The sequence below is a fragment of the Myzus persicae genome, unplaced genomic scaffold (genome assembly GCF_001856785.1).
Source record: "Myzus persicae strain clone G006 unplaced genomic scaffold, MPER_G0061.0, whole genome shotgun sequence".
Lineage (NCBI taxonomy): Eukaryota > Metazoa > Arthropoda > Insecta > Hemiptera > Aphididae > Myzus > Myzus persicae.
The window spans coordinates 136,520-162,162 of record NW_019104035.1 but is presented as its reverse complement, the minus strand read 5'-3'; the positions used below and the strand labels follow the sequence as shown (position 1 = coordinate 162,162).

The 25,643-nt window shown below is 31.4% G+C and overlaps 4 protein-coding genes across 4 annotated transcripts; 3 read left to right on the top strand and 1 right to left on the bottom strand.

The window, feature by feature from the left end:
* Positions 1–7,220: 7,220 nt before the first annotated feature.
* Positions 7,221–8,235, bottom strand: LOC111037857. Its single transcript, XM_022320659.1, has 2 exons — positions 8,155–8,235; positions 7,221–7,721 (listed from the first exon to the last, which is right to left on the bottom strand). Exons 1-2 carry the CDS (start codon positions 8,233–8,235, stop codon positions 7,221–7,223), a joined length of 582 nt encoding a protein of 193 aa, XP_022176351.1.
* Positions 8,236–8,463: 228 nt separating this feature from the next.
* Positions 8,464–9,225, top strand: LOC111037856 (general transcription factor II-I repeat domain-containing protein 2B-like). The gene is made up of 2 exons (XM_022320658.1): positions 8,464–8,617; positions 8,876–9,225. The coding sequence occupies exons 1-2, from the start codon at positions 8,464–8,466 to the stop codon at positions 9,223–9,225; spliced, it is 504 nt and encodes a 167-aa protein (XP_022176350.1).
* Positions 9,226–15,246: 6,021 nt separating this feature from the next.
* LOC111037855 (general transcription factor II-I repeat domain-containing protein 2-like) lies at positions 15,247–16,421 on the top strand. Its single transcript, XM_022320657.1, has 2 exons — positions 15,247–15,376; positions 16,003–16,421. The coding sequence occupies exons 1-2, from the start codon at positions 15,247–15,249 to the stop codon at positions 16,419–16,421; spliced, it is 549 nt and encodes a 182-aa protein (XP_022176349.1).
* A 5-nt stretch (positions 16,422–16,426) lies between these two features.
* On the top strand, positions 16,427–24,208 carry LOC111037854. The gene is made up of 5 exons (XM_022320656.1): positions 16,427–16,658; positions 16,839–17,002; positions 21,392–21,781; positions 23,891–23,959; positions 24,056–24,208. Exons 1-5 carry the CDS (start codon positions 16,427–16,429, stop codon positions 24,206–24,208), a joined length of 1,008 nt encoding a protein of 335 aa, XP_022176348.1.
* Positions 24,209–25,643: the final 1,435 nt, after the last annotated feature.

The following is a 25,643-nucleotide window of genomic DNA, read 5'->3' as shown; positions in this document are numbered from 1 at the left end:
TAAAAAGTAATACAAATAATAATTATTCATAACTTGATTCTTTAAAACATAGATGTAAAGTAATAATTTAATATCCTAGTAGGTACCTATCTATCTTTATTTATATAAAGGTACCTATTTCAAACGTGAGGTGATTTCTTTTAACAGCCTATATCTGAAGTTCTACCCAACCGATTTTTGAGATTTTTGTTTTAAACGCTTAAGTGGTGTGTAAATGAGCCGTTTGATGAGAAAATATTGAAAAAAAAATTAATTAAATAGTTATTTAGAAAATAGATATACAATGGTGCACCATCATGTGTGGTTTAAAGTTCTTGTAATTTTGTTTTTAATTGATAATAATATAAAATGGTATATTAATTAATAATCTTCATGGTAGGTGATGAAAATTGCTTATTTCGTTCAGTAACAAACGCATTATTTGACACCTAAGAAAAACATTGAGATATTCGAATAAGGCGGGATAGTCGAATTGCACTTATTACCTACAAATGAATGGTCGAATTGCACTTGGATTGAAAAAAGGTAATGGTTGAACTGCACTCAGGTTAAAAGCAGGTAGTGGCCAGAATAGTGGGAGGTCACTCCGGTGACCGGGTTGACCAACCGACGTCAACTTAAAACCTAGTCGGTGCCACGGGAGAGGGGAGCCCCATCGCACGCTGCACGGCCCGCCGTCAGAAGCGATGCCCCTCAAGGTTGAGGAGCCTACCTCGGCTGAAACGTGGTGGTTGTGGGACCAGCGCTCGATAGTAGTACAGCAAACCACTGCACCTAGTGGGAGGTCTGGTACCCTGGTGGCACTTAACTGAGTCATCCCGGACCTCAAGAAAGGTTCGGGCCCGGTGCCGGTGTTCCACAGAAGACCCTAGCCCGGCGGCGCTTGCGTCGCCGCACTAATTCCACCCTCGCCCGTAAGTAGCGCTCAGCGCTAAGGCACGGACGAGTGGCGGTAGGCGAGAGCCAAAAACCCGGAGACTCCTGCTCTCCTTAAATCCGACACTTACCACCCTCCCTTGTTCATTAGTCTATCTCTCAATGCCTAACCCATTGCTCAAGCATCCCACTCATTTTACGACTTCAAATCTGGTGATTACACCTCCATATCTCACTTCCTTAACTCTTTTAATTGGAAATCTACTTTATCTGCTTACTCCATTAACGATACCGCATCCGTTTTTAATGACGCCCTTCTTAATTCAATCGATAAGTTTATCCCACTAAAATTTTACAAAACACCTAAATTTCCTCGCTGGGTCTCCCCGTTACTCAAAACATGATTATAACCAAGAAACGTGCTCACATAACCTTCAAACGTTCCAACCTTGCTCATGACTATACGCTATTTTCTCAACTGCGTGCCAAATGTAAACGTCAATCCAAACTCGATTATTCACTTTTCATCAAAAAAACCGAAAATGCCATCTCAACCAATCCTTCTCACTTCTGGAAATTTACTAAAGATTTAAAATCTAACCCTCCAATCCCATCCACCGTTCATCTCCATGACGAACCAGCCTCTTCCCCCGTTGATTCAGTAAATCTATTCTCTAAATATTTCCTATCTGTTTTCAAGCCTCCTCTCCCCTCACCTTCTAGTACCCATTTAGATAATTTATACCCATATAATCTACCATCAAACTGCCACTTTAGTCTTGATGACGTCCTTTCTGCACTTGCATCTCTAAAAAATAATAACTCAAACGGTCCAGACGGCATCTCTGCTCGTCTACTATATAGTTGTCGGCATGCTATTGCTACTCCAGTCTTCATTCTGTTCAGGCGCTCCTTAGACGAAGGCATTGTCCCCGATGTGTGGAAAACCTGTTCTATCACCCCCATCTTCAAAGCTGGTGACCGCTCTGACGTTTCCAACTATAGACCTATTTCTATCTTGCCACACCTGGCCAAACTCCTTGAATCCATCGTTTATTCCTGTATCAAAAGAAACCTCAATCACATAATTATTGACTCTCAACATGGTTTCCGTCCTGGCAAGTCAATTATCACCAGTAGCATTTCTTTCACTACCTACATACTAAACAGTTTTGAGGCAAATAGTCGAGTTGACACAATCCATACTGACTTCAAGAAAGCGTTTGACTCAGTAGACCATGAACTTCTCATTGCCACACTCGACTCGCTCGGTATCGGCCAACCACTCATCTCCTGGTTCGCATCTTACTTAACATCTCGTAGACAATTTATTAAGCTAAACGGAGCCGTTTCAGAGTTATCTGTAATTTCCTCGGGTGTTCCACAGGGAGGTCATCTAAGTCCTCTTCTTTTTATCATATTTGTAAATTCAATAAATAAGTGTTTCTCCTTTGCCAAGGTTCTCCTATTTGCGGATGACATAAAAATCTTTTGTAAAATTGACTCACCCGCTGACTGCCTTTTATTACAAGCCGAACTGAATGATTTCTTCGATTGGACGCGTCTCCTTAACCTGCCCCTCAACTTGTACAAATGTCACGCTATGACTTTCTGTAGGAAACGTAGCCCCATAGTATACTCTTACCACCTTGGCAGCTCCCCCCTCTTACGCGTCCATCTTATCAAAGATTTAGGCTTCTATTTATCACCCACCCTCTCCTTCAAACACCACTTAAATGTCACTGTTGGGAAAAGTCTGAAGATCCTCGGATTCATCAAACGAAACACAACCCTCTTTACCTCCGCCATCTGTCTCCGTACCCTCTACTTCAGCCTTGTCCGTTCCATCCTTGAATATGGATTGGTCGTTTGGTTTCCATATCTGGCCTGTGATCAATTGCGACTTGAACGAGTACAAAATCGTTTCCTATCTTTTATTGCCTATTTATTAAACATTGAACACACACCTCATGATTATGACGTTATCCGCTCCACTCTCAATATCCCAACTCTTGCATCTCGCCTTAAACACGCAGATCTCATGTGCATCACATCTCTACTCAATGGTACCATCGACTACCCCGACTTACTAGCCACTGTTTCATTTCGCGTTCCCTCCTACTCTACTAGACACCATTCTCTTTTCTCTATCCCTACCCATCTCACCTCATATGGTCACAACCAGCCTCTCCACAGAATGTTGCACCTATTAAACCAACCTTAGTCCTGCCACTTTACTTTTACCTGTTATCTATATATATAATTGTATTAACTTATTTACTACTTATGTAATTTATCTAATTTACTATATTTTTGTCAACTAAATGCTCTTCGGGGCGTATAATCATCAAATAAAATAAAATAAAGTGTAAAGGCGTGTTTAAGTCTTAAACTTTAAGATTACGCACGTGATCAACAGATGTTAGTATAATTTATTTTTAATAAGATCGACCAACATTCTTCTAAAGATCGACTGGTTGGCGACTTCTATCCCACCTGATATACTATGCTATGATTTTCCCCGCGATCCGACGTAGTCGGGTTGCCTATACCTAAGTGACTAAGTTGCAAATAAATCGATTTTCATTTGAGGTGACTGATTTACGAGATAATTTTAGATTTTATACTTTTTTACATTTAAAAAAACACCGAATATGCAATGGCACAAAGCACTTGAAGCTTTGAATATTTGCCCCCTTAAACACGGTCTTCAAATTAATTAATTTATATGTTCGTTAGATATGTATTATCTAGCAAAGCGTAGCGTGTTTCAGATGATAACTATAGTAATAATTTAAATAATACCTGTCGTTTAATTCTAGGGTTTCTTTCTACAATGGACCGCTGATGTAAGACAAGACTCATCCGATTTACCTGAAAACCAAAAAAATAAGTTTGACAAATAATATTAAATACATATAAAAAATACTGTGTTAAATATTTAAGTTCTTAACGTATTATGTTTAGATACTTTCAAAATTGTATGTTAAATTGTATTGAATTGTGATTACTAATTGGAATATTTGATAATTTGATATAATAATATTATTAACATTTAAGGCTGTCGAACACGATCCATTATTAAGGAGTCAGATTTAAGTAATATTCTATATCCATCGTGGGTAATGTGCGACTATATATGTAGTGAGCTAGTGACTGATCATTATATAGTGTGCGGGAGTTCTCTGAACACTTAATGTAAAGATAAACGACGGCCAAGACTGGTGGAAATCCGTTACGTATATTGGTACATGCAGTCAAACGTCACTATAATTGGCGATCAAAAAAGTTTCAACACGAAAGTCTCAAAAAGCGGAAGAAAAAATCACCCAGTACCAAGAGCCCGATTTGAATTCTTTATTATTCAGCTCTTTCCTAGGTTATGTAGGAAATGGATTTTCGATTTGTTGTACTGTTTAATTAGTATATTATTAAATTAATTTTTCAAAATTCAGTTAAACTTTTGTGTTACTCAACAAAAAAAATTAGATAAATCACAGAGAAGAAGCGAAGAAATTCGAATATTTTTTCAAAATTAAAATTAGATTTCTGGAAGTATATTTATTTTTCTTACGTTTATTGGACTAAATGTACGAAAAAACGATTGGCTTTCCATATTCAACAATATTAAGTTGTTACTTATATTCTTCGAGTATTTGTTTACATTTGCATTAGAACCTCGAATATCCTTGGTAATGGTGGGAAGGGGGTTACACGGATAAATAAAACCACAGTTGATCGAAAATAGAGATTAATAATCGAAACTATGTACGTTCATGTATATACCTGCGATATACGCGTGGTCGTATTGTTATCGGCAAAAATGTAATTAATACGTTTGTGGATAACGTATAATATTAATATGTAATATAAAATGTTTGTCTGGCCTTAATTAAATTGTGTATAATATGGCGTACAGTCCACATATTATTTATATTATTATTTTTACATATTTTTAATTTTTCGGAAGAGTGAGCACGGATAATCGAGATTCCACTGTATTTTTATGGACTGATTTCAATAGACTAAGATGTATTTACTGTTTAATATTGTTCGAATTGGTATTTAACCATAGACCTATTAAAGTATTAACTCTTCTTAACTAGTAATTATAATAATGTACATAAGTATAATAAAAACCTCTTTTGTTGTGGCGTGACCAATCCCGTAAAATAGTATAATATTGACTGACCTTGAGATAAATGTTATGATGTCGATAAATGTTAAATGAATATCTTCAAAGATAGGGTTTCTGCTAAATATGAATTTATAGAACAATACAAAAAGGTTTGTACCAACATTTGCTGCAATAAAATTCACTATGCCTGGCAAACCGTAAATTGTTCTATTTATATCGTTTAAGCATTCTATAAGTTCCAAGTACAAGTCCCTGTAAGTACTTATGGTTGATTTATTTTTTGGGATTTGTTCGTTTATTATGTACACTATCCACTTTATGTACAATACAAGTAGCATGTGTTCATAAAACGCAACGCATGCACAAATGCTTGCAACCAACGCAGCCACCTAAAAAAATATTGAAACGATTGGATTGAAATGTACTTAATTTATTTAATATAATGTTGAACTATATCATATTAAACAATAATGTCATTCCCCGAGTTGTTTATTCTATAATATACATACTATTATAAACACTCGAAGACGAGGATGTCTTAGATATATCTATGTAATTAGTATTAAAATGTTTTCAGATGTTGATGATTACCGTATGTTTTAAAATCTTCATAAATCTGTATGTAAGTATAATCGAGTTGATAATGTTCAAATTATATGCTATAAAATGGACGAAAACTCCTAAGTTAAACAGCCAATTCATTTTTATTTTTATCGGCCTGACCACATGCAGATTTATCAATTTGTCGTGAATACTTTCAAGTTTAGTCAATACAGTTGATAGTCGATTATCGAAAAATAGGCGCCACACATTGAATACTATTGGCCCAATGTACATCGACTCAAAACAACACATTATAATCAATGACGTAACGTCGTATACTCGTATATGTCTGGATCAAATATTTTGCCCTGTAAAATATAATCTTTTTTTAAAGAGGTTAGTTGTATTATAAGTTAGGGTGGTCCAACCCGCGGCCTTCGAAGCCTTTTTTTTGGCCCCCCAACAATTTGAAATTTAAATTTAAAATCACAATAATATTATTACAAAATCGCAATAAGAAGATATAAAATAAATGCATACGATCTTATTACGAATTTATACTATACATTTTACATTTTATTATTATGCGGTGAGTCGGTCATATCGCGATGAACGGAGTGAATAATATTTACAATCGCACAATCGCGAGCTAAATCTAAATCTAATCAGTAATCGTTAACCAGTCGACCGCGTGTGTTCGTGTGACAGTCCCCGTGTTATTACCGTATATAAGTTTTATTTTTACTATGTCTGAAAGAAAAAAACGTAAATTTGACGATGAAAAAAGAGCATTTAATGCAAAATGGGAACTAATGTATTTATGTATTGAACATAACAATAAACCTATGTGCTTAATTTGTTTACAAGTTATTAGCGTTATAAAAGAATATAATATAAGTAGACATTACACGAGCATGCACAAATCATATGACAAATATATTGGAGATACTCGGCTTGCATTATTAAAAGACCTTACTTCGAAATTCACAAAACAAAAAATGTATTTTTAAAAAAACAAATTAACGATTGTGACAATTTGATAGCTTCTCATGAAGTATGTTTAGAATTGGTCAAAAAAAAAAATTTTAGAGACAGTGAATTAATTAAAACGTTGTGCAATAAAAATGGCAAATGCTTTTGGAAACAAAGAAATGGTAAGTAAATTTGAAACCGTATCACTTTCTCATCAAACTGTTAGTAGAAGAGTTAATGAAATGAGTGATCATGTATCTGGACTGCTTCGTTATATTATACAGAATTGAAAGTACTATCACAGAACAAACAGAACGGAATCTTATTTCATTTAATATGGGCTCTTATGGGAGATGATAAAACTACGTCCGACATTTCTAGATTTTAAACGTGCTGCCACGTACCGGGAATTTCCCTCTTTTTCTTTATATCGTGCAACACTGTTCGTTCAAATTTGTAATATATTATTATATTCAAATAATCAAATCGATTTATAATCTATGTTATCTTTTTTTTTTTTTTTTTTTTCTATGGTATCGAGGACCGGAGAAGGAACTATGTTGCCAATACTTCTCCTCCGGCCCCCATCGTTTATTGAATAATCAATACAAAGACCTTATTAGCAGAGGTGGGCCAGTCTCCCACTCACTACTATCACATTATGCTTCCATTTTGTATTATTAAATATAGTCTAGGTCTCATCTTCCGCCGTCGCGTCTCGGGCTATGACGGTCTGCCGGGCTCTTTCCTCCTCTTCTTTCGCGGACAGAATGCCTTCCACCATACCGTAAAACAGCCTGAATTGTTCCTCGGCGTCTCTTAGTATCGCGGACTTCTCAGTGAGATCCGCCGGGAGTATTTCAAACTCTGGGCCGCAAATAATCCGAGGAAGATCAGCCGCGGTCGGTCGACGACCTAACTGGGCGCTCAGCTGGTCGCGGAATCGATCCCAATAGGAGCACTCAAACAATGTGTGCTCTGCGGTGTCGGAGTTTTCCAAACACTGGTAGCAGTGTGGGCTGTCAGCCCTCGCCATCCGGTTCATGTACCATTGAAAGCATCCGTGGCCCGTTAATGCCTGTGTCATGTGAAACGTCAGAGGCACTAACGGTACAGTTCTGCCTAGCCATCTACCTATATCCGGAATGGCGCGGCGCGTCCATGCGGCTTTTGAGGTCGCTTCCCACCTTGCCTGNACGAGCGCACACGGGAACAGAGTCGGCTGCGATACGGAGCGACCTGCTGCGGTGTACGTCCGTGCTTATCGGAGTACACGACTCGACTTCGGAGTACACGACTCGACTATAATCTATGTTATCTATGGTTGGACATGTGTTGTTGTTGTTATGAGTGGAATTGCCGACTAACAGCGTAGCCACAAACCACAAAAAACTTTAAAAAAAGGGAATTTCTCGGTATGTGGCAGCACGTTTAAAATTCAGAAATGTCGGACGGTTTTTCGATGAGCCTTAAGATTCCCTTCTGTTTGTTCTGTGGTACTATTCTTTAGCATTAGACGAAAATAATGATATTTCCGATAACAGTCAGTTAATCATTTTTATTCGAACAATTGATAAAGATTTTAATATACATGAAGAATTACTTCAAATAAAATCATTAATTACTGGAACTAGAAGTATAGATATTTTTAAAACATTGAAAAAAGTTATTTCAGATTTTGGTTCATTTGACAATTGCACTGGCATAATCACTGATGGTGCTCAAGCTATGGTTGGGATACATACTGGTTTAGTAGGAAATTTAAGGCAAATAGGGCTTAAATGTTTACTTATTCATTGTATTATTCACCAGGAAACCCTTTGTGGCAAGTTTGTTAAAATAAACGAAACTATGAAAAAAGTGATAAGCATTGTTAATTTTATTCGAGGTGGTAACAAGGATCAAAGAGGGCATTTATTAAATTCTTAGAAGAAATGGAGAGTGAGTATGGTGATATACCGTTACACTGTGAAGTAAGATGGCCGAGTGCAGGGAATTGTTCGAAATCTTTTTTTGCATTGAGAAGTGAAGTTTTTGATTTTCTTAAATCTAAAAATATTGGACAACAGTTTTATGAAGACTTAAAAAGTATTTCATTCATGAAATCTCTTGCTTTTCTCACTGATTTGACATCTCATTTAAATATTTTAAATTGAAAACTGCAAGGTAGAGGACAAAATATATGTCAGCTTTTTAGTAATATTATTGAAGGTTTTCGGAAAAAATTAGAAGTATTTAAAAACGCATTAGAAAACAATGATACTATATATTTTCCATCATGTCAAGAAATTAAAAAAATTGAAAATCAATCGGTATGCTTTATTGAATTAAAAAATATAATTACAGAACTAATTACGGAATTTAATTCACGATTTAAAGATTTTTATATATTGAAACCTAAATTTGAATTATTTAGTAGCAACCCAATGACAGTTGATATCTCAGTACAACCTCCCGATTTTCAAATAGAGTTATGTGATTTACAAGCAGACTGTTTTCTTCAATCAAAAGTAAATTTGCCTCCTGAAGAATTTTGGAAACTGTGTTCGCAAGAAAAATACCCAACATTACGGAATTTTTCTCTTGAAATGTTGTCATTATTTGGCAGTATATATATTTGTGAATCGGCATTTTCTACAATGAATTTAATCAAGTCTAAATCAAGAAACCGTCATCAATCAATTCTGAAAACTTAATCTTTTATTGTCCGTCTGCCGAAAATAACGTAGCATATTTATTACGAGTAAACTATATATATAATATATATGTTGTTACTTCATACTTAATGTGTATTAGTTTTACCTTTTACTTATTAATAATATGGAAGTTTCAATGATCTCATTGTATATTACATTTAGCTAATTCTGAAAATTGCGGACTAGTACTTACAGTTGTCGACATTCGGGGGGTGTCATACCCCCCTTAAAATCGCCCTTGAGCGCAATTGGTATACTAGACCTATAATACACATTTTGTCAAGTGTCAACTGGTCTATGCCCGTTATAGTATATAGTACGGTATGACATTATTTAAATAAAATTAAATCATATGATATGTTCATTATTACCCAATGGTTCGCGAAGTAAATTGTATTTAATCCACAGCAAATTAGTGTACATCGCCAGATGTATAATATCATCGTCGTCATTATCTTACTCTGATTGTAGTTTATACTACCTACTCCGCAGATCAGAAAACACCGATTAAAAGTGTTTAATACTGATCTTACGCTCATAATAATTGCTTGAATTCTTTTTTATTTATACATTTATTAGGTACAAAATTAAACGCTAATAGTAAAAGATTATCTTTCTTGTTTTAAGAGAATAATTTTAACCGAATGAAATTATATTGTTTGAATGTGTATAAACCAAAAATATATGATAAGTGATTACAAAAACGGCTGTATAGGAGTTTATTGGTTTGGCACTTGTTATATTATATTATGTGTGTTATATTTTGAAGTAGATGGATACCTACTTATAATTGATTATATTATTACAATAATAAATATTTTATATTGTTGATAAAGTAATTAATTTTATTACTATTAAAAATACTAAGAAGTCGGTATAAAAGATAATATAAATCATTTGCTGAACTATTACTTTAATGAATATTTCCATTTTGAGCAAATATAGTTGAAGTGGATTACAGACCTGATACTTAGTGTTTATTTGTTTAGCACTCATTATTTTACACTGACCGGCGAGTCGTGTGTAAATGTTTTTATTATTACACAAAAATTCTCCTTTAATTTGATTGTTTGTGTATAAAATATCAAAATAAAGTATATATAAAAAATTATAATATTTAATATACATACTATTAGTAGTTAGTTATAAGCACTTTTTTATCACTTGTATTAAATGCTTTTGCAAGGTCTTAAATGCATAACAAATATTTATTACGAAATTTTAATGTTCAATATTTGATTTTATTAACTATAATAAATTACACAAAAGTCATCACATTTTTTACAATACTTACCAATATACATTCATACATATTTATACGTTGACTTTGGGATAGAGGAAAGTATTACGCAATTATGTTGACAAGAAAAATATTGAAAATAATATTTACTATCTAACTATACGTCTATACATATATTATATATTAAGTTCTCTAGAAAATAGAAACAATGACTGATAACTGAATATAAAATTTAATTGATACTTTTTTATTTATTCAATTTGAATAGAATTTGAATAACAAAGTAAGCAATTGCTTTGTTTGCTAAGACAAGTAATTGTTTTAGATTAATCTCACATATACCAAACAACACAAAATGCGAGTCCTCGTGATGTCTTCGTAGAATAAAAAATTTGATCTAAATAGTAAAAAAAATAATTATTCCATGTAAATAAATTATTTAGTAGTGTAAGTTTAGTTAGAAACTTAATACTTTCGTCTATAATAATAAATACAATAAATTATACCTGACGTTTTATTCTAGGATTTCTTTCAATTATGGACCGTTGATGTAAAACTAGACTCATTCGATTTATCTAAAAAGCAATAAATAAGGAATACATAGGTAAGTAGTATATATTATAACATTATTTTACTTTTAAATTTGAAACATTCGCTGTATAATTATTTTTAATTTATATGTTAAAAATTTAGCTGTTATATAATTATATTATTGACATTTTATGATTTTTTTTTTTTTATTATTAAAATATAACAATTTACAATCTATAGCATAGAAACAATAAGCAAATTGGATAATAGAATAATATTAACATCACATGAATAGTATGAGGAGGGAGGCTGTCCAGTAACAGTACCCTCAAGAGGAATATTTAGGTTAGGGATTAAATAAATCCCTGCACTTGAGTCTTTTTAACCGACGAGGAGGATTTCCAGGCAAGTTTACTCTGCCTTGAATGGCAATAAGTGGGTAGGTATGAGAGGCTAGTTTTGAGTGGAATTTATTATAGTGATGGGATGCAACTTTGTTTATAGTTTCAATGTTAAGATCATTTATTAGTGAGTTGTTGGAGACGTACCTAGGTGCAGAGGTTAATAAACGGAGGGTAATTGATTGAAAGGCCTCAATTGTTTTTATTTGGGATGCTTTGGCACAACCCCATATCTGTACTCCATAGGCCCAAATGGGTCTTAACATTGACTTATAAATAATAAGTTTGTTGTTGAGGGAAAGATTTGATTTAAGAATAGGACGGAGGAGGTGTAGTCTGCTGTTGAGTTTTTTTCTTGTTGATTTTAAATGTGGGCCCCAGGTGAGACGTTTTTCAAGGATCAGGCCCAAATACTTGGTTTGGGTTTCAATTGAAATTTCTATGCCCCCAAAATAAAGGACAGGTAGAGATTTATGTGAGATTTCTTTTCTTAAGGTGAAAGGGACATGGAAGGACTTTTCAGCATTAATTTTGATTTTCCAATTTGATGCCCATTTATCTATTTTGATAAGATGTGATTGGAGATTGGAGGATGCTACAGTGTTGTCGTTATGTTCACTTAATATTGCTGGGTCGTCAGTGTGTGTGGCGATTAGAATATTATCAGCATTTGATATGTCTGCGGTGAATATGCTGTAAAGGACATTAGACAGATTACTTTCTTGGGGAACTCCTGCTTGAATTATAAAATAGGGAGAAAATGTGTTACCTTGCCTGACGACAAACGTGCGATTTGAGAGGTATGATTTTATTATTAAGTAAAGTGGTGCTGGTAGAAATTTTTATTTCAAAAAGTAGGCCTTGATACCATACTCTATCGAACGCTTGGGAAACGTCGAGGAAAACTCCAGGACAATATTTTTTTTTTTCGAACGAGGTAGATATCTTGTCTATAATCCTATGGATTTGTTGGGTGGTAGAATGCTTGGATCTAAATCCGAATTGACTATCGGGAATTATGTTTTGAGTTTGGGTGATGGATCTGATTCTTCGGAGCAAAATTTTTTCGAATAGTTTGTCCAATACCGGTAATAGACTAATAGGTCGTTATGAAGAAGCCTCATTTTTTGGTTTGTTCGGCTTATGTATGTGGATTATTGTTAAGAACTTCCAAATTAGCTTAAAATAAGATAATCTTAGCATTGAGTTGTATAAGTAGGTAAGGAGTATTATGGATTTTTTGGGAGTAATTTTAGCATTTTATTGGTGATTAAGTCGTAACCGGGTGACTTTTTATCTTTTAGTTTGAGTATGAAGTATTTTATTTCGCTAGGTGATGTGTGTTTCATGGGAAGTGACATTGGTAGTGGGCTGTCTAAAAAATTTAGAACTTCGTTAAGATTGCTTTGTTCAGGAGATATATTCGAATGTGGTGTAAAAATATTTGAAAGGTGGGTACCGAAAATATTTGCTTTTTCATCGTCAGATGTAGCTAATGAACTATCTTCTCCTTTCAGGGGATAAGGATGATTTTTAATTTTCATTAAATTTTTAGTGGCTTTCCACAAGGATCCATCGTGTATAATATTTAGGGTTTGATATTTTGACTTGAAGGAGTCAGATTTGTAGATTTTGATTTGTTTTTTAATTGTATTGGACGAATCTACGGAAATAACGGAATCTACGTTTCTCGGCAATTAGTGTTTTTGTATAGGGAGACAGTTCGTAAGGATTTCTTTTAACTGGGTGATTTTGATTTAGTGTATAGGAAAAGTTCAAGACAGCGGCTTGTATTGAGGTAACAAAGTTCTGTGTTGCATTTTCTATTTCATCTGTGGTTTTCAGTGAGATTTTTAAATTTGTATTGTTTTCAAGGTTTGACATGAATTTGATCCAGTTTACTGGGCCTTTTTATAATGAAGGTTTGGGAGGGATGAAGGTGGGTGCATATTATGATGTAAGCATTATTAGTGTTAATATAGTCTTCAAGTATTATGTTAATATTGTGGACTTAATAAACAAGAGTTGTATAATATAGAGTGTTAATATAGAGTATTTTATCATAAAAACCTCTTTTGCTGTGGCGTGACCAATTCCATATAAGAGTATGATATTGATCATTTTTATAATTATTGTATCAGCTTCCATAATTACACGGGCAACATCTACAGTGTCGTCTTCAGTAAATAGAAATCTGTAGAATAATAAAAAAATTATAGCACCCACATTTGCTGCAATACAGCTTATTATGACAGGCAAGCCATATATTGATCGATTTATATCATTTAAACATTCTATTGCTTCCAAATAGAAATCCCTGAAAGTACTTATGGTTGATATATTTTTCGGAATTTGTTCATTTATAATGTACACAATCCACTTTATGTATGATATAAGTAGCATGTATTCATAAAACGCAACGCATTCACAAATATGTGAAATCAGCACAGAGATCTAAAAAAAAAAATTTTAATAATACTATCGAATTTTAATTTAATGTGTTTAAAAACTATAGTTAAGACTGCAGGGTCACAGGAATATCGAGAAATGAAGAACGTATATAATTTACTTTTTGCTATGCATATAATTATTATTAAAATATTTTTAGATGTGGATGATTAACATTCACCATAGATATATAAAAGTCTACAGTCTTCTCCCGTGTGCGTCCGGATTTAACTACAATCCAGCTGATTGTATTCATATTATAAATTATAAAATGGACAAGAACACCAAAGTTGAAAAGCCAATGCGTTTTGATTTTCATCGGCCTGACAGCTTTCAGACGTATCAATTTATAATGAATTCCTTCAAGTTTAATCAATATCACAGATAGTTTATTATCATAAAATAGTCGCCATAGATTGGATAAGAATCGGCCAATGTACATCAACTCATAACAACAGATCATGACTAACGATGTAATGTCAAATAAGTTTGGATCAATATGTACGATCTGTAAAAATATTATATTATTTTATATTTTTATTATTATAATATAGTGCAAAATATTATGTAATACGATACATATTCAAATAGATTATACAAGCCAGAAGCAATCGCTAAACATTTAAAGAATTAATATAGTGAGTGAGTTAATGGTACCATAAACATGATTTCCTAGGCCATATTGTTCCATCAAATTTTTTTTTATTGATATAATATAAATATATAAATGGGCGTTTAAACATTTTGGGAAAATGAAAACTTATTAAATACAATGGTACATATTATTGTAAATTACAAAAACTTGTTATTATTAGGCCTTCGTTGTCATCATCGATAACTTTGACAAATCGTATAAAGTTAACTAAGTATTAAACTATTGTATCTTAATATATTAATATTTTTTTGTACTTCACCGTGTAGTCCAAAAATATGGGAATTTATGAAATTTAGTGTACCTAAAAAATAATAGATATAACAATAGGTAACATGATATTTATATTATAAGGATAATAATTGTAACTCGATAAGAAAATGAAAAATGTTAAATATTTGTGTGAACGCTTCAATCACTAATTTGTAATATGGTATGAAACAATGTTAATTAAATTAAATATTATATTGTGTACCCAATAATGTGCGTCGTAAATTGCTTTTAACCCACAGCAAATTGTTGTACATCGCCAGATGTATAACATCATCGTCGTCATTATCTTGCTCTGATTGTAGTTTATACTACCTAAACCCCAGATAAAAAAACACCTATTAAAAGTTTTTAACACTGATTTTACGCTCATAATAATTGTTTGAATTCTTTTTTATTTATAAATTTATTAGGTAAAAAATTAAACGCTAATAGTAAAAAGATTATCGTGTTTAAATTAATAATTTCTCGTTTTGACGATGAGAATAATTTTAACGGAATGCAATTATATTNACTGGTGGGTCTGGTCCATCGGGCTTCTTTGGTCTGGCATGTTGTTACCAGGGGCCAAGCCCCGGGTGTCTGGTGTGGTAGTTGGCTTCTCTTCCAGTTAGTTGCTGCTCCGGTCCGGGTTGCTGTGAAACTGGCGTTTAGAGCGCAGCGCAGTGGGTTAAGTAGGTCCTGCAGAGACGTTTCTGCGCTTGTGCGGCAGGGAAACGCTGCGGTAGGCTGTTGGGCAGGCCTAGCTCACAGGACCAGTTGCGGTTGGTCGTGGGCGTGTCTAGGCGCACGTGACTAGCTGCGGTTAGCCGGTGGGCGTGGCTTATCTGCACGTGATCGTTGTCGGTAGCTTTGTTGGACGTAATAAGCTTCTGCGGGCGCGTGGCTCGTCTGATTGGCTGGTGGGCGTGTCTGGATCACACGAGCTCACACGGGAACAGAGTCGGCTGCGATACGGAGCGACCTGCTGCGGTGTACGTCCGTGCTTATCGGAGTACACGACTCGACTTCGGAGTACACGACTCGACTATAATCTATGTTATCTATGGTTGGACATGTGTTGTTGTTGTTATGAGTGGAATTGCCGACTAACAGCGTAGCCACAAACCACATAAAACTTTAAAAAAAGGGAATTTCTCGGTATGTGGCAGCACGTTTAAAATTCAGAAATGTCGGACGGTTTTTCGATGAGCCTTAAGATTCCCTTCTGTTTGTTCTGTGGTACTATTCTTTAGCATTAGACGAAAATAATGATATTTCCGATAACAGTCAGTTAATCATTTTTATTCGAACAATTGATAAAGATTTTAATATACATGAAGAATTACTTCAAATAAAATCATTAATTACTGGAACTAGAAGTATAGATATTTTTAAAACATTGAAAAAAGTTATTTCAGATTTTGGTTCATTTGACAATTGCACTGGCATAATCACTGATGGTGCTCAAGCTATGGTTGGGATACATACTGGTTTAGTAGGAAATTTAAGGCAAATAGGGCTTAAATGTTTACTTATTCATTGTATTATTCACCAGGAAACCCTTTGTGGCAAGTTTGTTAAAATAAACGAAACTATGAAAAAAGTGATAAGCATTGTTAATTTTATTCGAGGTGGTAACAAGGATCAAAGAGGGCATTTATTAAATTCTTAGAAGAAATGGAGAGTGAGTATGGTGATATACCGTTACACTGTGAAGTAAGATGGCCGAGTGCAGGGAATTGTTCGAAATCTTTTTTTGCATTGAGAAGTGAAGTTTTTGATTTTCTTAAATCTAAAAATATTGGACAACAGTTTTATGAAGACTTAAAAAGTATTTCATTCATGAAATCTCTTGCTTTTCTCACTGATTTGACATCTCATTTAAATATTTTAAATTTAAAACTGCAAGGTAGAGGACAAAATATATGTCAGCTTTTTAGTAATATTATTGAAGGTTTTCGGAAAAAATTAGAAGTATTTAAAAACGCATTAGAAAACAATGATACTATATATTTTCCATCATGTCAAGAAATTAAAAAAATTGAAAATCAATCGGTATGCTTTATTGAATTAAAAAATATAATTACAGAACTAATTACGGAATTTAATTCACGATTTAAAGATTTTTATATATTGAAACCTAAATTTGAATTATTTAGTAGCAACCCAATGACAGTTGATATCTCAGTACAACCTCCCGATTTTCAAATAGAGTTATGTGATTTACAAGCAGACTGTTTTCTTCAATCAAAAGTAAATTTGCCTCCTGAAGAATTTTGGAAACTGTGTTCGCAAGAAAAATACCCAACATTACGGAATTTTTCTCTTGAAATGTTGTCATTATTTGGCAGTATATATATTTGTGAATCGGCATTTTCTACAATGAATTTAATCAAGTCTAAATCAAGAAACCGTCATCAATCAATTCTGAAAACTTAATCTTTTATTGTCCGTCTGCCGAAAATAACGTAGCATATTTATTACGAGTAAACTATATATATAATATATATGTTGTTACTTCATACTTAATGTGTATTAGTTTTACCTTTTACTTATTAATAATATGGAAGTTTCAATGATCTCATTGTATATTACATTTAGCTAATTCTGAAAATTGCGGACTAGTACTTACAGTTGTCGACATTCGGGGGGTGTCATTCCCCCCTTAAAATCGCCCTTGAGCGCAATTGGTATACTAGACCTATAATACACATTTTGTCAAGTGTCAACTGGTCTATGCCCGTTATAGTATATAGTACGGTATGACATTATTTAAATAAAATTAAATCATATGATATGTTCATTATTACCCAATGGTTCGCGAAGTAAATTGTATTTAATCCACAGCAAATTAGTGTACATCGCCAGATGTATAATATCATCGTCGTCATTATCTTACTCTGATTGTAGTTTATACTACCTACTCCGCAGATCAGAAAACACCGATTAAAAGTGTTTAATACTGATCTTACGCTCATAATAATTGCTTGAATTCTTTTTTATTTATACATTTATTAGGTACAAAATTAAACGCTAATAGTAAAAGATTATCTTTCTTGTTTTAAGAGAATAATTTTAACCGAATGAAATTATATTGTTTGAATGTGTATAAACCAAAAATATATGATAAGTGATTACAAAAACGGCTGTATAGGAGTTTATTGGTTTGGCACTTGTTATATTATATTATGTGTGTTATATTTTGAAGTAGATGGATACCTACTTATAATTGATTATATTATTACAATAATAAATATTTTATATTGTTGATAAAGTAATTAATTTTATTACTATTAAAAATACTAAGAAGTCGGTATAAAAGATAATATAAATCATTTGCTGAACTATTACTTTAATGAATATTTCCATTTTGAGCAAATATAGTTGAAGTGGATTACAGACCTGATACTTAGTGTTTATTTGTTTAGCACTCATTATTTTACACTGACCGGCGAGTCGTGTGTAAATGTTTTTATTATTACACAAAAATTCTCCTTTAATTTGATTGTTTGTGTATAAAATATCAAAATAAAGTATATATAAAAAATTATAATATTTAATATACATACTATTAGTAGTTAGTTATAAGCACTTTTTTATCACTTGTATTAAATGCTTTTGCAAGGTCTTAAATGCATAACAAATATTTATTACGAAATTTTAATGTTCAATATTTGATTTTATTAACTATAATAAATTACACAAAAGTCATCACATTTTTTACAATACTTACCAATATACATTCATACATATTTATACGTTGACTTTGGGATAGAGGAAAGTATTACGCAATTATGTTGACAAGAAAAATATTGAAAATAATATTTACTATCTAACTATACGTCTATACATATATTATATATTAAGTTCTCTAGAAAATAGAAACAATGACTGATAACTGAATATAAAATTTAATTGATACTTTTTTATTTATTCAATTTGAATAGAATTTGAATAACAAAGTAAGCAATTGCTTTGTTTGCTAAGACAAGTAATTGTTTTAGATTAATCTCACATATACCAAACAACACAAAATGCGAGTCCTCGTGATGTCTTCGTAGAATAAAAAATTTGATCTAAATAGTAAAAAAAATAATTATTCCATGTAAATAAATTATTTAGTAGTGTAAGTTTAGTTAGAAACTTAATACTTTCGTCTATAATAATAAATACAATAAATTATACCTGACGTTTTATTCTAGGATTTCTTTCAATTATGGACCGNCAAAATTAAACGCTAATAGTAAAAAGATTATCGTGTTTAAATTAATAATTTCTCGTTTTGACGATGAGAATAATTTTAACGGAATGCAATTATATTTTCTAAGTGTATATATAAGGATTTAGGACAAATCGTTGAAGTGGATTACATTAACCCTGTGATAGGTGGTTTTTGTTTGTTTAGTCTTTATTATATTGCACTGAGCGTGATATATTTTAAACTAGCATGGGTACTGACTTATAATTTATTAAATTATAAATATTATGATTATTAATAATAATTAATATATTATATTGTTGATATTAATAACATTAAAAATTCTAGACAGTTATAAAGTCGATACTCAAAGATAAACAAATCATAATAGCAATAATTTACTTAGGCTACAAGCAATAATGTACCTTAAGTAATTATGTACCTTTATTAGCATTTTGGAAAAGACGTTAAAGTGGATTTTTAGAATGGAAATTATTATGTGAAATTTATACAGGGTGATTCACCAAGCATGCTCACCTCTATTTTATTTTTTAATAATGAATTTTGGAACAGAAGTTTGTATCTCCACAGGACACTCCTTCAGCGGGACAAAAAATCTCAAGCAATTGAATAAGTACATTATTGAGAAAAGAGGTGGGGTGAGCATGCTTGGTGAATCACCCTTTATGTGAAATATATCATATTTATTATAATAAACGTGTACACATAATATGATTAAATAAACGTAGGTACTTACCTATCTACTTTCAAATATATCACACTCAGTATGGTCTAGTGAATGTTAAGCAATTAAACACAATCTATCTACTACAATTTATATAGTCTCCACTTCAACGATTTTTCTTATACTCTTTATATACATTATTATAATTGCAACAAAAATTACTAAAATCAATTTTTGTAAATGGGTACTGGGTAGGTAAACAGTTATTAAAGTAGTTTCCATTCGGTTATAAGATTATTACAATCGCCCAAACACGAGAAAATCTGAAACACTATTATATTTCTAAAATATGTTTTGTACTTATTAAATTTGTGATTATAAAACAATTTATGCAATCATTATGACCGTACGATCAGTATTAAATATTGTTAACTGGTGTTTTTTGATTCTCGGTGCAGGTAGTATAAACTACAATTATAGAGCAAGATAAAGACAACGATGATGTTATACGTCTTACGAAGTTCAATAATTTGTTGTTGTTGTTGTTGAACATTTTACGATGCAAACAGTTTTTGGGTAAAAAACCAAAAAATATATAATTGAATTGAACTGAATCTGATTTATATTGTTTCATTGGATAGTTCATATTACATCATCCCTATAATCACTTAAAATATATAAAAGGTTTTGGCTGAAAAAATATAGCTTATGTTAAGGGACCCTGCACGTTGTCCTAAACAACAAATGTAAATATATTTGGATGTACACAAGCAGTATAATTAATAATATTAAAATTTGCAATCGACCCGACTACAGTTGCAAAGAAAAATAATTAATTCAATGGTTCACTAAAATGTATAATGGTCACTTAATTATGGTTAAAAAATCCACCTATATTTATTTAATAATTTTTCTTATAATTCGGCATATTTTACCTGTCTGAAATTCTGAATATGTAACGTATTATGTACTATTACTATATACGTATCTGTACAATAGTCACAGCCATAACTAGTGGGGCTTGGGTGGGCTTCCCCCCTCAGAAATTCTTAATTGTGTAAGGGCGCAATTGTGTTCCCATAGGTGTCTTATTTTCCGATAAAACATTTGTAGTTAAAAGAAATCATATTTTATTTTATATTTTTTTGGGCCAAACTAGCTGATCCAGATATGTTTAATGTTACGTCGATTGTAATGATGATTTTTTTTGAGATGATATTCATTGGGAACATCGTATCCACTGTGTGTCGACTATTTCTCGATAATCAACTATCCTTGGTATTGACTAAACTTGAAAAATTCACTACAAATTGATGCGCCTGGATGTGATCAGGCCGATGACAATAAAATTGAAATGGATTTACATTTTTGGAATTTTCTTCCATTTTATAACATATAATTCGTACTCGTTCAACTTTGTTGTAATTGATATCAGATTCAAAAACATACTTATACGTTCGGTAATCATATCAATATGTGAAATAAATTTAACATTTACCTATTTACCTATTTACCTATTTACCTATTTACCTATTTATAAAAACATTTGATGTACCTATTTAAACATGACAAAAGTCAAAAAGTAAATAGTACGTTTTTATTTCTCGGTATCCTCTTGTATTCTTGATATTATACATATTATATCTATAATTTTTTTAACAACCCGAGGGTTGGAATGATTGTATAATAGTTAATACTTTAATTTTAACACATTTATATTCAAGAAAAATTCACTTCACGCGTTTAAATATTTTTTTAGGTCATCGGAGTGGTTTCAAGTATATATGGATGTGTTGTGTTTTATGAATATATACTACTTATAATATACATTAAGTGGATGGTGTACACAATAAATGAACAAATTCCAAAAAATAAATCCACCATATGTACATTCAGGGACTTGTATTTGGAAGTAATAGAATGCTTGAACGATATAAATAGAACAATATACGGTTTGCCAGCTATAGTGAGTTTTATTGCAGCGAATTTTGGTCTACACATTTTTATATTGTTCTATAAATTTTTATTTACCAAAAATAGTACAACTGAAGGCATTAAACATACAATAATTTTGGACATCCTAACAATAATTATAAGGGCAGTCAATATTATACTTTTATATGGAATTGGTCAAGCTACAGTAAAAGAGGTTACTATGATATATTATTATTTTATTGAAACTCTATTTAAAAAAAATAAAAATCTCAAACCGTAATTATTATTCAACTAAGTAGTCGAAGACTATTGGTTACTCAATATTTATTATTTATTTTGTTCAAACGGGCACATGTAAACTCCCCTAAAATGTTGTAAATTCCCCTAAAAACATTTTGCTACCGTATTACACTTATGTAAACTCCCCTAAAAATATTTTACTAGCACCATTTAGCGTAACCCAGGGGACACCATGTGGAGGCTGTTCTATTTATCCTCCAAAAATATTTGTATTTTGTATCGCATTTATATTATTTTATTCAAATTTATTTTGAAAAATTATTTTTCATTGTCATACTAGATGTCTAGGTTTATTAAAACCATTATTATTTTTTAATTGAGTAATAGTGTTAATCTGTTTTTATATAATGGAATGTAGTAATTTTGTGTTCCTTATAATTTTCTATTAACTGGTTTAAAAATTGTTGTCGTCTCTTTAATTTATTACTATGAGAGTTATTTGTTTTATGAATACTTTGTAATTTTATGTAAATTTCTGTTTGAATATTTTTTAATGTATCTATGAATATAAAAATTAGTTTGCCATAATAATAAATTACTTATACGTTAACTCACTCTTATTCTGTCATTATTTTTCTTTTTCTCTGTTCACTTTTTGTTATATCTCAAAACGTTATTATATGTATAATCATATCTATATACGAGTGTATGTAATGTATAAATGTAAATAAAATAAAATGTAATACGCCTTTGATGCTGCGGATAGTTTATTTAATTAAAAAAAAAAATAATAATAATAAATAAAAAGTTGACAACAGTCTATCTTTATTACCTCTTTCGGGAGAATTAACAAACGTAATACGGTAGGTAGCAAAATGTTTTTAGGGGAGTTTACATAAGTGTAATGCGGTAACAAAATATTTTTAGGGGAATTTACTATTTCATTTTTTAGGGGAATTTACATTTGCCCGTTCAAACATAGCTGGGGGAGCCCAATTATAATTTAACATGAAAATAGAGAATAATAATACGTTAACATAGTAGTATATAAATACTAAATACCAATAACAATATTAATAATATTATATTATTAATATTGTAATTGTATATTGTAATATTATAATTATTTATTATAATAATACCCAGACCTTTCATTCATTTGATTGACTCAATGTTAGAATCACAGATTTTGTATTGAAAATGAATAGTAGACCGACTATACCGGCATCTAGTGAACGACATTGTTTGACATTTCTCCATATTTAGAATCAATGATGTACTGAGCAAGAGTAATAAACAACAATGTCTAAATTTGATTAGAGTAGGTCCATCTTCTATGGATTTTCTTTTCAGGAAAAGCTTAAGGTCGTCGGCGAAAACAAAGAACTGTCAGTTACGTAGAGTTTTTTTTGAGCCATATAAAAATAAGGTAAATAGTAGTGGTGATAAATGGCCACCTTGTGGGACACCAGATGGAACTACAGTAGCTATTGATTTATGACCATTGGTCTTGATCCACTGTGTTCTGCCTGCTAAGTGTGACCAGATCCAAGATAAGAAAGTATCTCCAAAGCTAGATTTGTAAAGAACTTGTACAAGGGGTGAGTGGTCCACATGATCAAAGGCCTTGGTCAAGTCAGTATATATCGAATCTACCTGGAAGTTGTTTTCAAAGGCCGCAAAGATGTAATTGTTAAAAATAATAAGTTAACCGTTGTGGAGTGGCCTGGTCTGAAGCCATATTATTCGTCAATCCGTATGGAGTTGAGAGTTGGGGCTGAATACTCCGGAGGACAAGTGATTCGAATAGTTTTGCTAGAAGGGATAATATAGAGATGGGTTTATAGTTCTGCACTTCAGATTTGTCATTTTAATTGTGTATAAGAGAGGCACAACTCATTATATCAATATTATTTAAACTAATAATATATAATATAATACACATATAATCTCCAAACATAATTTTCTAACAATCAATCATTAAAATTAAAAAAATAAACAAATATAGTATTCGTTTTTCGTATATTAACACGGTGTTTACTTTATTATTTTTTTTTTTCAATTTTTTTTTTTTGGTTTTCAGATAAATTGGATGAGTGTTGTTTTACATCAGCGTTCTGTAATTGAGAGAAACCCTAGAATAAAACTACAGGTTTATTCAAATTACTATTTTAGTAATAATACAATAATATTAAATTAATTATATGTTAATTAGGTGTATAGAATAATTATTTGTGTTACTGTTTAGATCAAGTTTTTTATCCTACGAAGATATTATGAACACTACCATTTTGTGTTGTATGGAATATACGAGATTGATCCAAGACAATTACTTATGTTAGCAAACAAAGCATTTGCTTACTTAGTCATTCAAATTCTGTTTAAATTGAACAAAAAATAAAGAAAGATAATTAAACGGTATAATATTTGGGTATCGTCATTCTTTCCCTTATTAGAATACGATATAATATAATGACATTGCCTTTTATTGTTATTATACTTGTATTAAATATGAAACCATACCTATTCATAAATCATAAAAAAAGTACAATTGTATAGTTGTGAGTTACATAAAAACGAAGTAACATAACACATCACTAGGATATTGATCCAAGAATTTTAAATGATCCTCCCTATCTTTTAGTTGGAAGATAAAAATTAATTTTACAATTCATTATTTGAAGATAATATATTATTTAGTGTAAGAAGAAAGTAACAATATTAAATATCAAATATCTACTTTGAACAATGTTTTGTAAATAAACAGCTACCTATACAAGTGCAATATTTTCAAACGAAATACCTACGATAGGTATAGTTATGATAATTTTATTCTAGTCAATAAACTAATTTGTTATTTAACATTTTTTTCAACTTTTAAAATTAAAAGTAGTTTTTGAAAAATAAAAAAAGCGAAAAAAAGGTAATTTGCTTAACTCAAAAACTAATAACTGTGGACAAATATTTATTTTAGTATTTTGTACATAGTATAATATACGGTATCATTCCGGAGTGGTTCGGCTTTTTTGAGCTATATATTCTAATCTAATCTAATTACCTAACTCTGTTTATTTATCATTCAATTTTAACAATGGAGTAGATAAGCAAAAGCTTTTTTCTTACATAATTTTTTTTCATACGGCTAAAATTGATTTTTTTTATTGGTTTCACCATTTTTTTTTTTTAGAACGCTTGTTCTAAAAGCATCTTTAAAAGAATTGTGTTATAACTTTCAAAAACAAGTTCCTGAAGAAATGTTTGATCTTATGGATCATTTATTTTTCGGGATTTGTTAATTTATGTATAATATTTCTAGTGACAGTACCTACTACTTATTTACTTATTCATAAAATGCAATGCAATTAATAATTACAATTAATTTAAACCATCAATGTGACTTAAAAATATCCATAATTTTAATGAAGGGTTATAATTCTTGATTAAGTTGATTCTTTAAAGTATAAAGTACAAAATAATTTAATAAATAATAGGTATACATTTTACTTTCAAGTTTGTAAAAAAAATTAATTGATATTTGTTTGTAAAAATAAGTAGACAAGGAGATGGATAATAAAAGAACGAACAATTTATACTTGTTCAAAAAATTAGTACCGATTAGTATGATGATGATTTAGATATAACTGAAGTTTTATTTTTATCATGTTGTTAATGTAAAGTTATAGTTAGATTAGGTTGAAATGTTTTTAGGTACCGGGCATCAAACCCGAGTTTCCTGAATGAAAACCACTTTTTTGGTTAGATCATCACTTAAAATTGGTGAACAATAAAAACTAATTATTTTCATGTTGACATCACATTTTATCCCCAAAAACTTG

Bases quoted from the DNA above. Each gene is read 5' to 3' on its own strand.
- LOC111037857 (XM_022320659.1), bottom strand. From the start codon at position 8,235: ATGCCAGTGCAATTGTCAAATGAACCAAAATCTGAAATAACTTTTTTC.
- LOC111037856 (XM_022320658.1), top strand. From the start codon at position 8,464: ATGGAGAGTGAGTATGGTGATATACCGTTACACTGTGAAGTAAGATGG. The intron at 8,618-8,875 runs GTATTTCATTCA...ATATAATTACAG, and splicing joins GTTTTATGAAGACTTAAAAA to AACTAATTACGGAATTTAAT.
- LOC111037854 (XM_022320656.1), top strand. From the start codon at position 16,427: ATGGAGAGTGAGTATGGTGATATACCGTTACACTGTGAAGTAAGATGG. The intron at 21,782-23,890 runs GTTACTATGATA...TTTGGTTTTCAG, and splicing joins GTCAAGCTACAGTAAAAGAG to ATAAATTGGATGAGTGTTGT. The intron at 23,960-24,055 runs GTTTATTCAAAT...GTTACTGTTTAG, and splicing joins ACCCTAGAATAAAACTACAG to ATCAAGTTTTTTATCCTACG.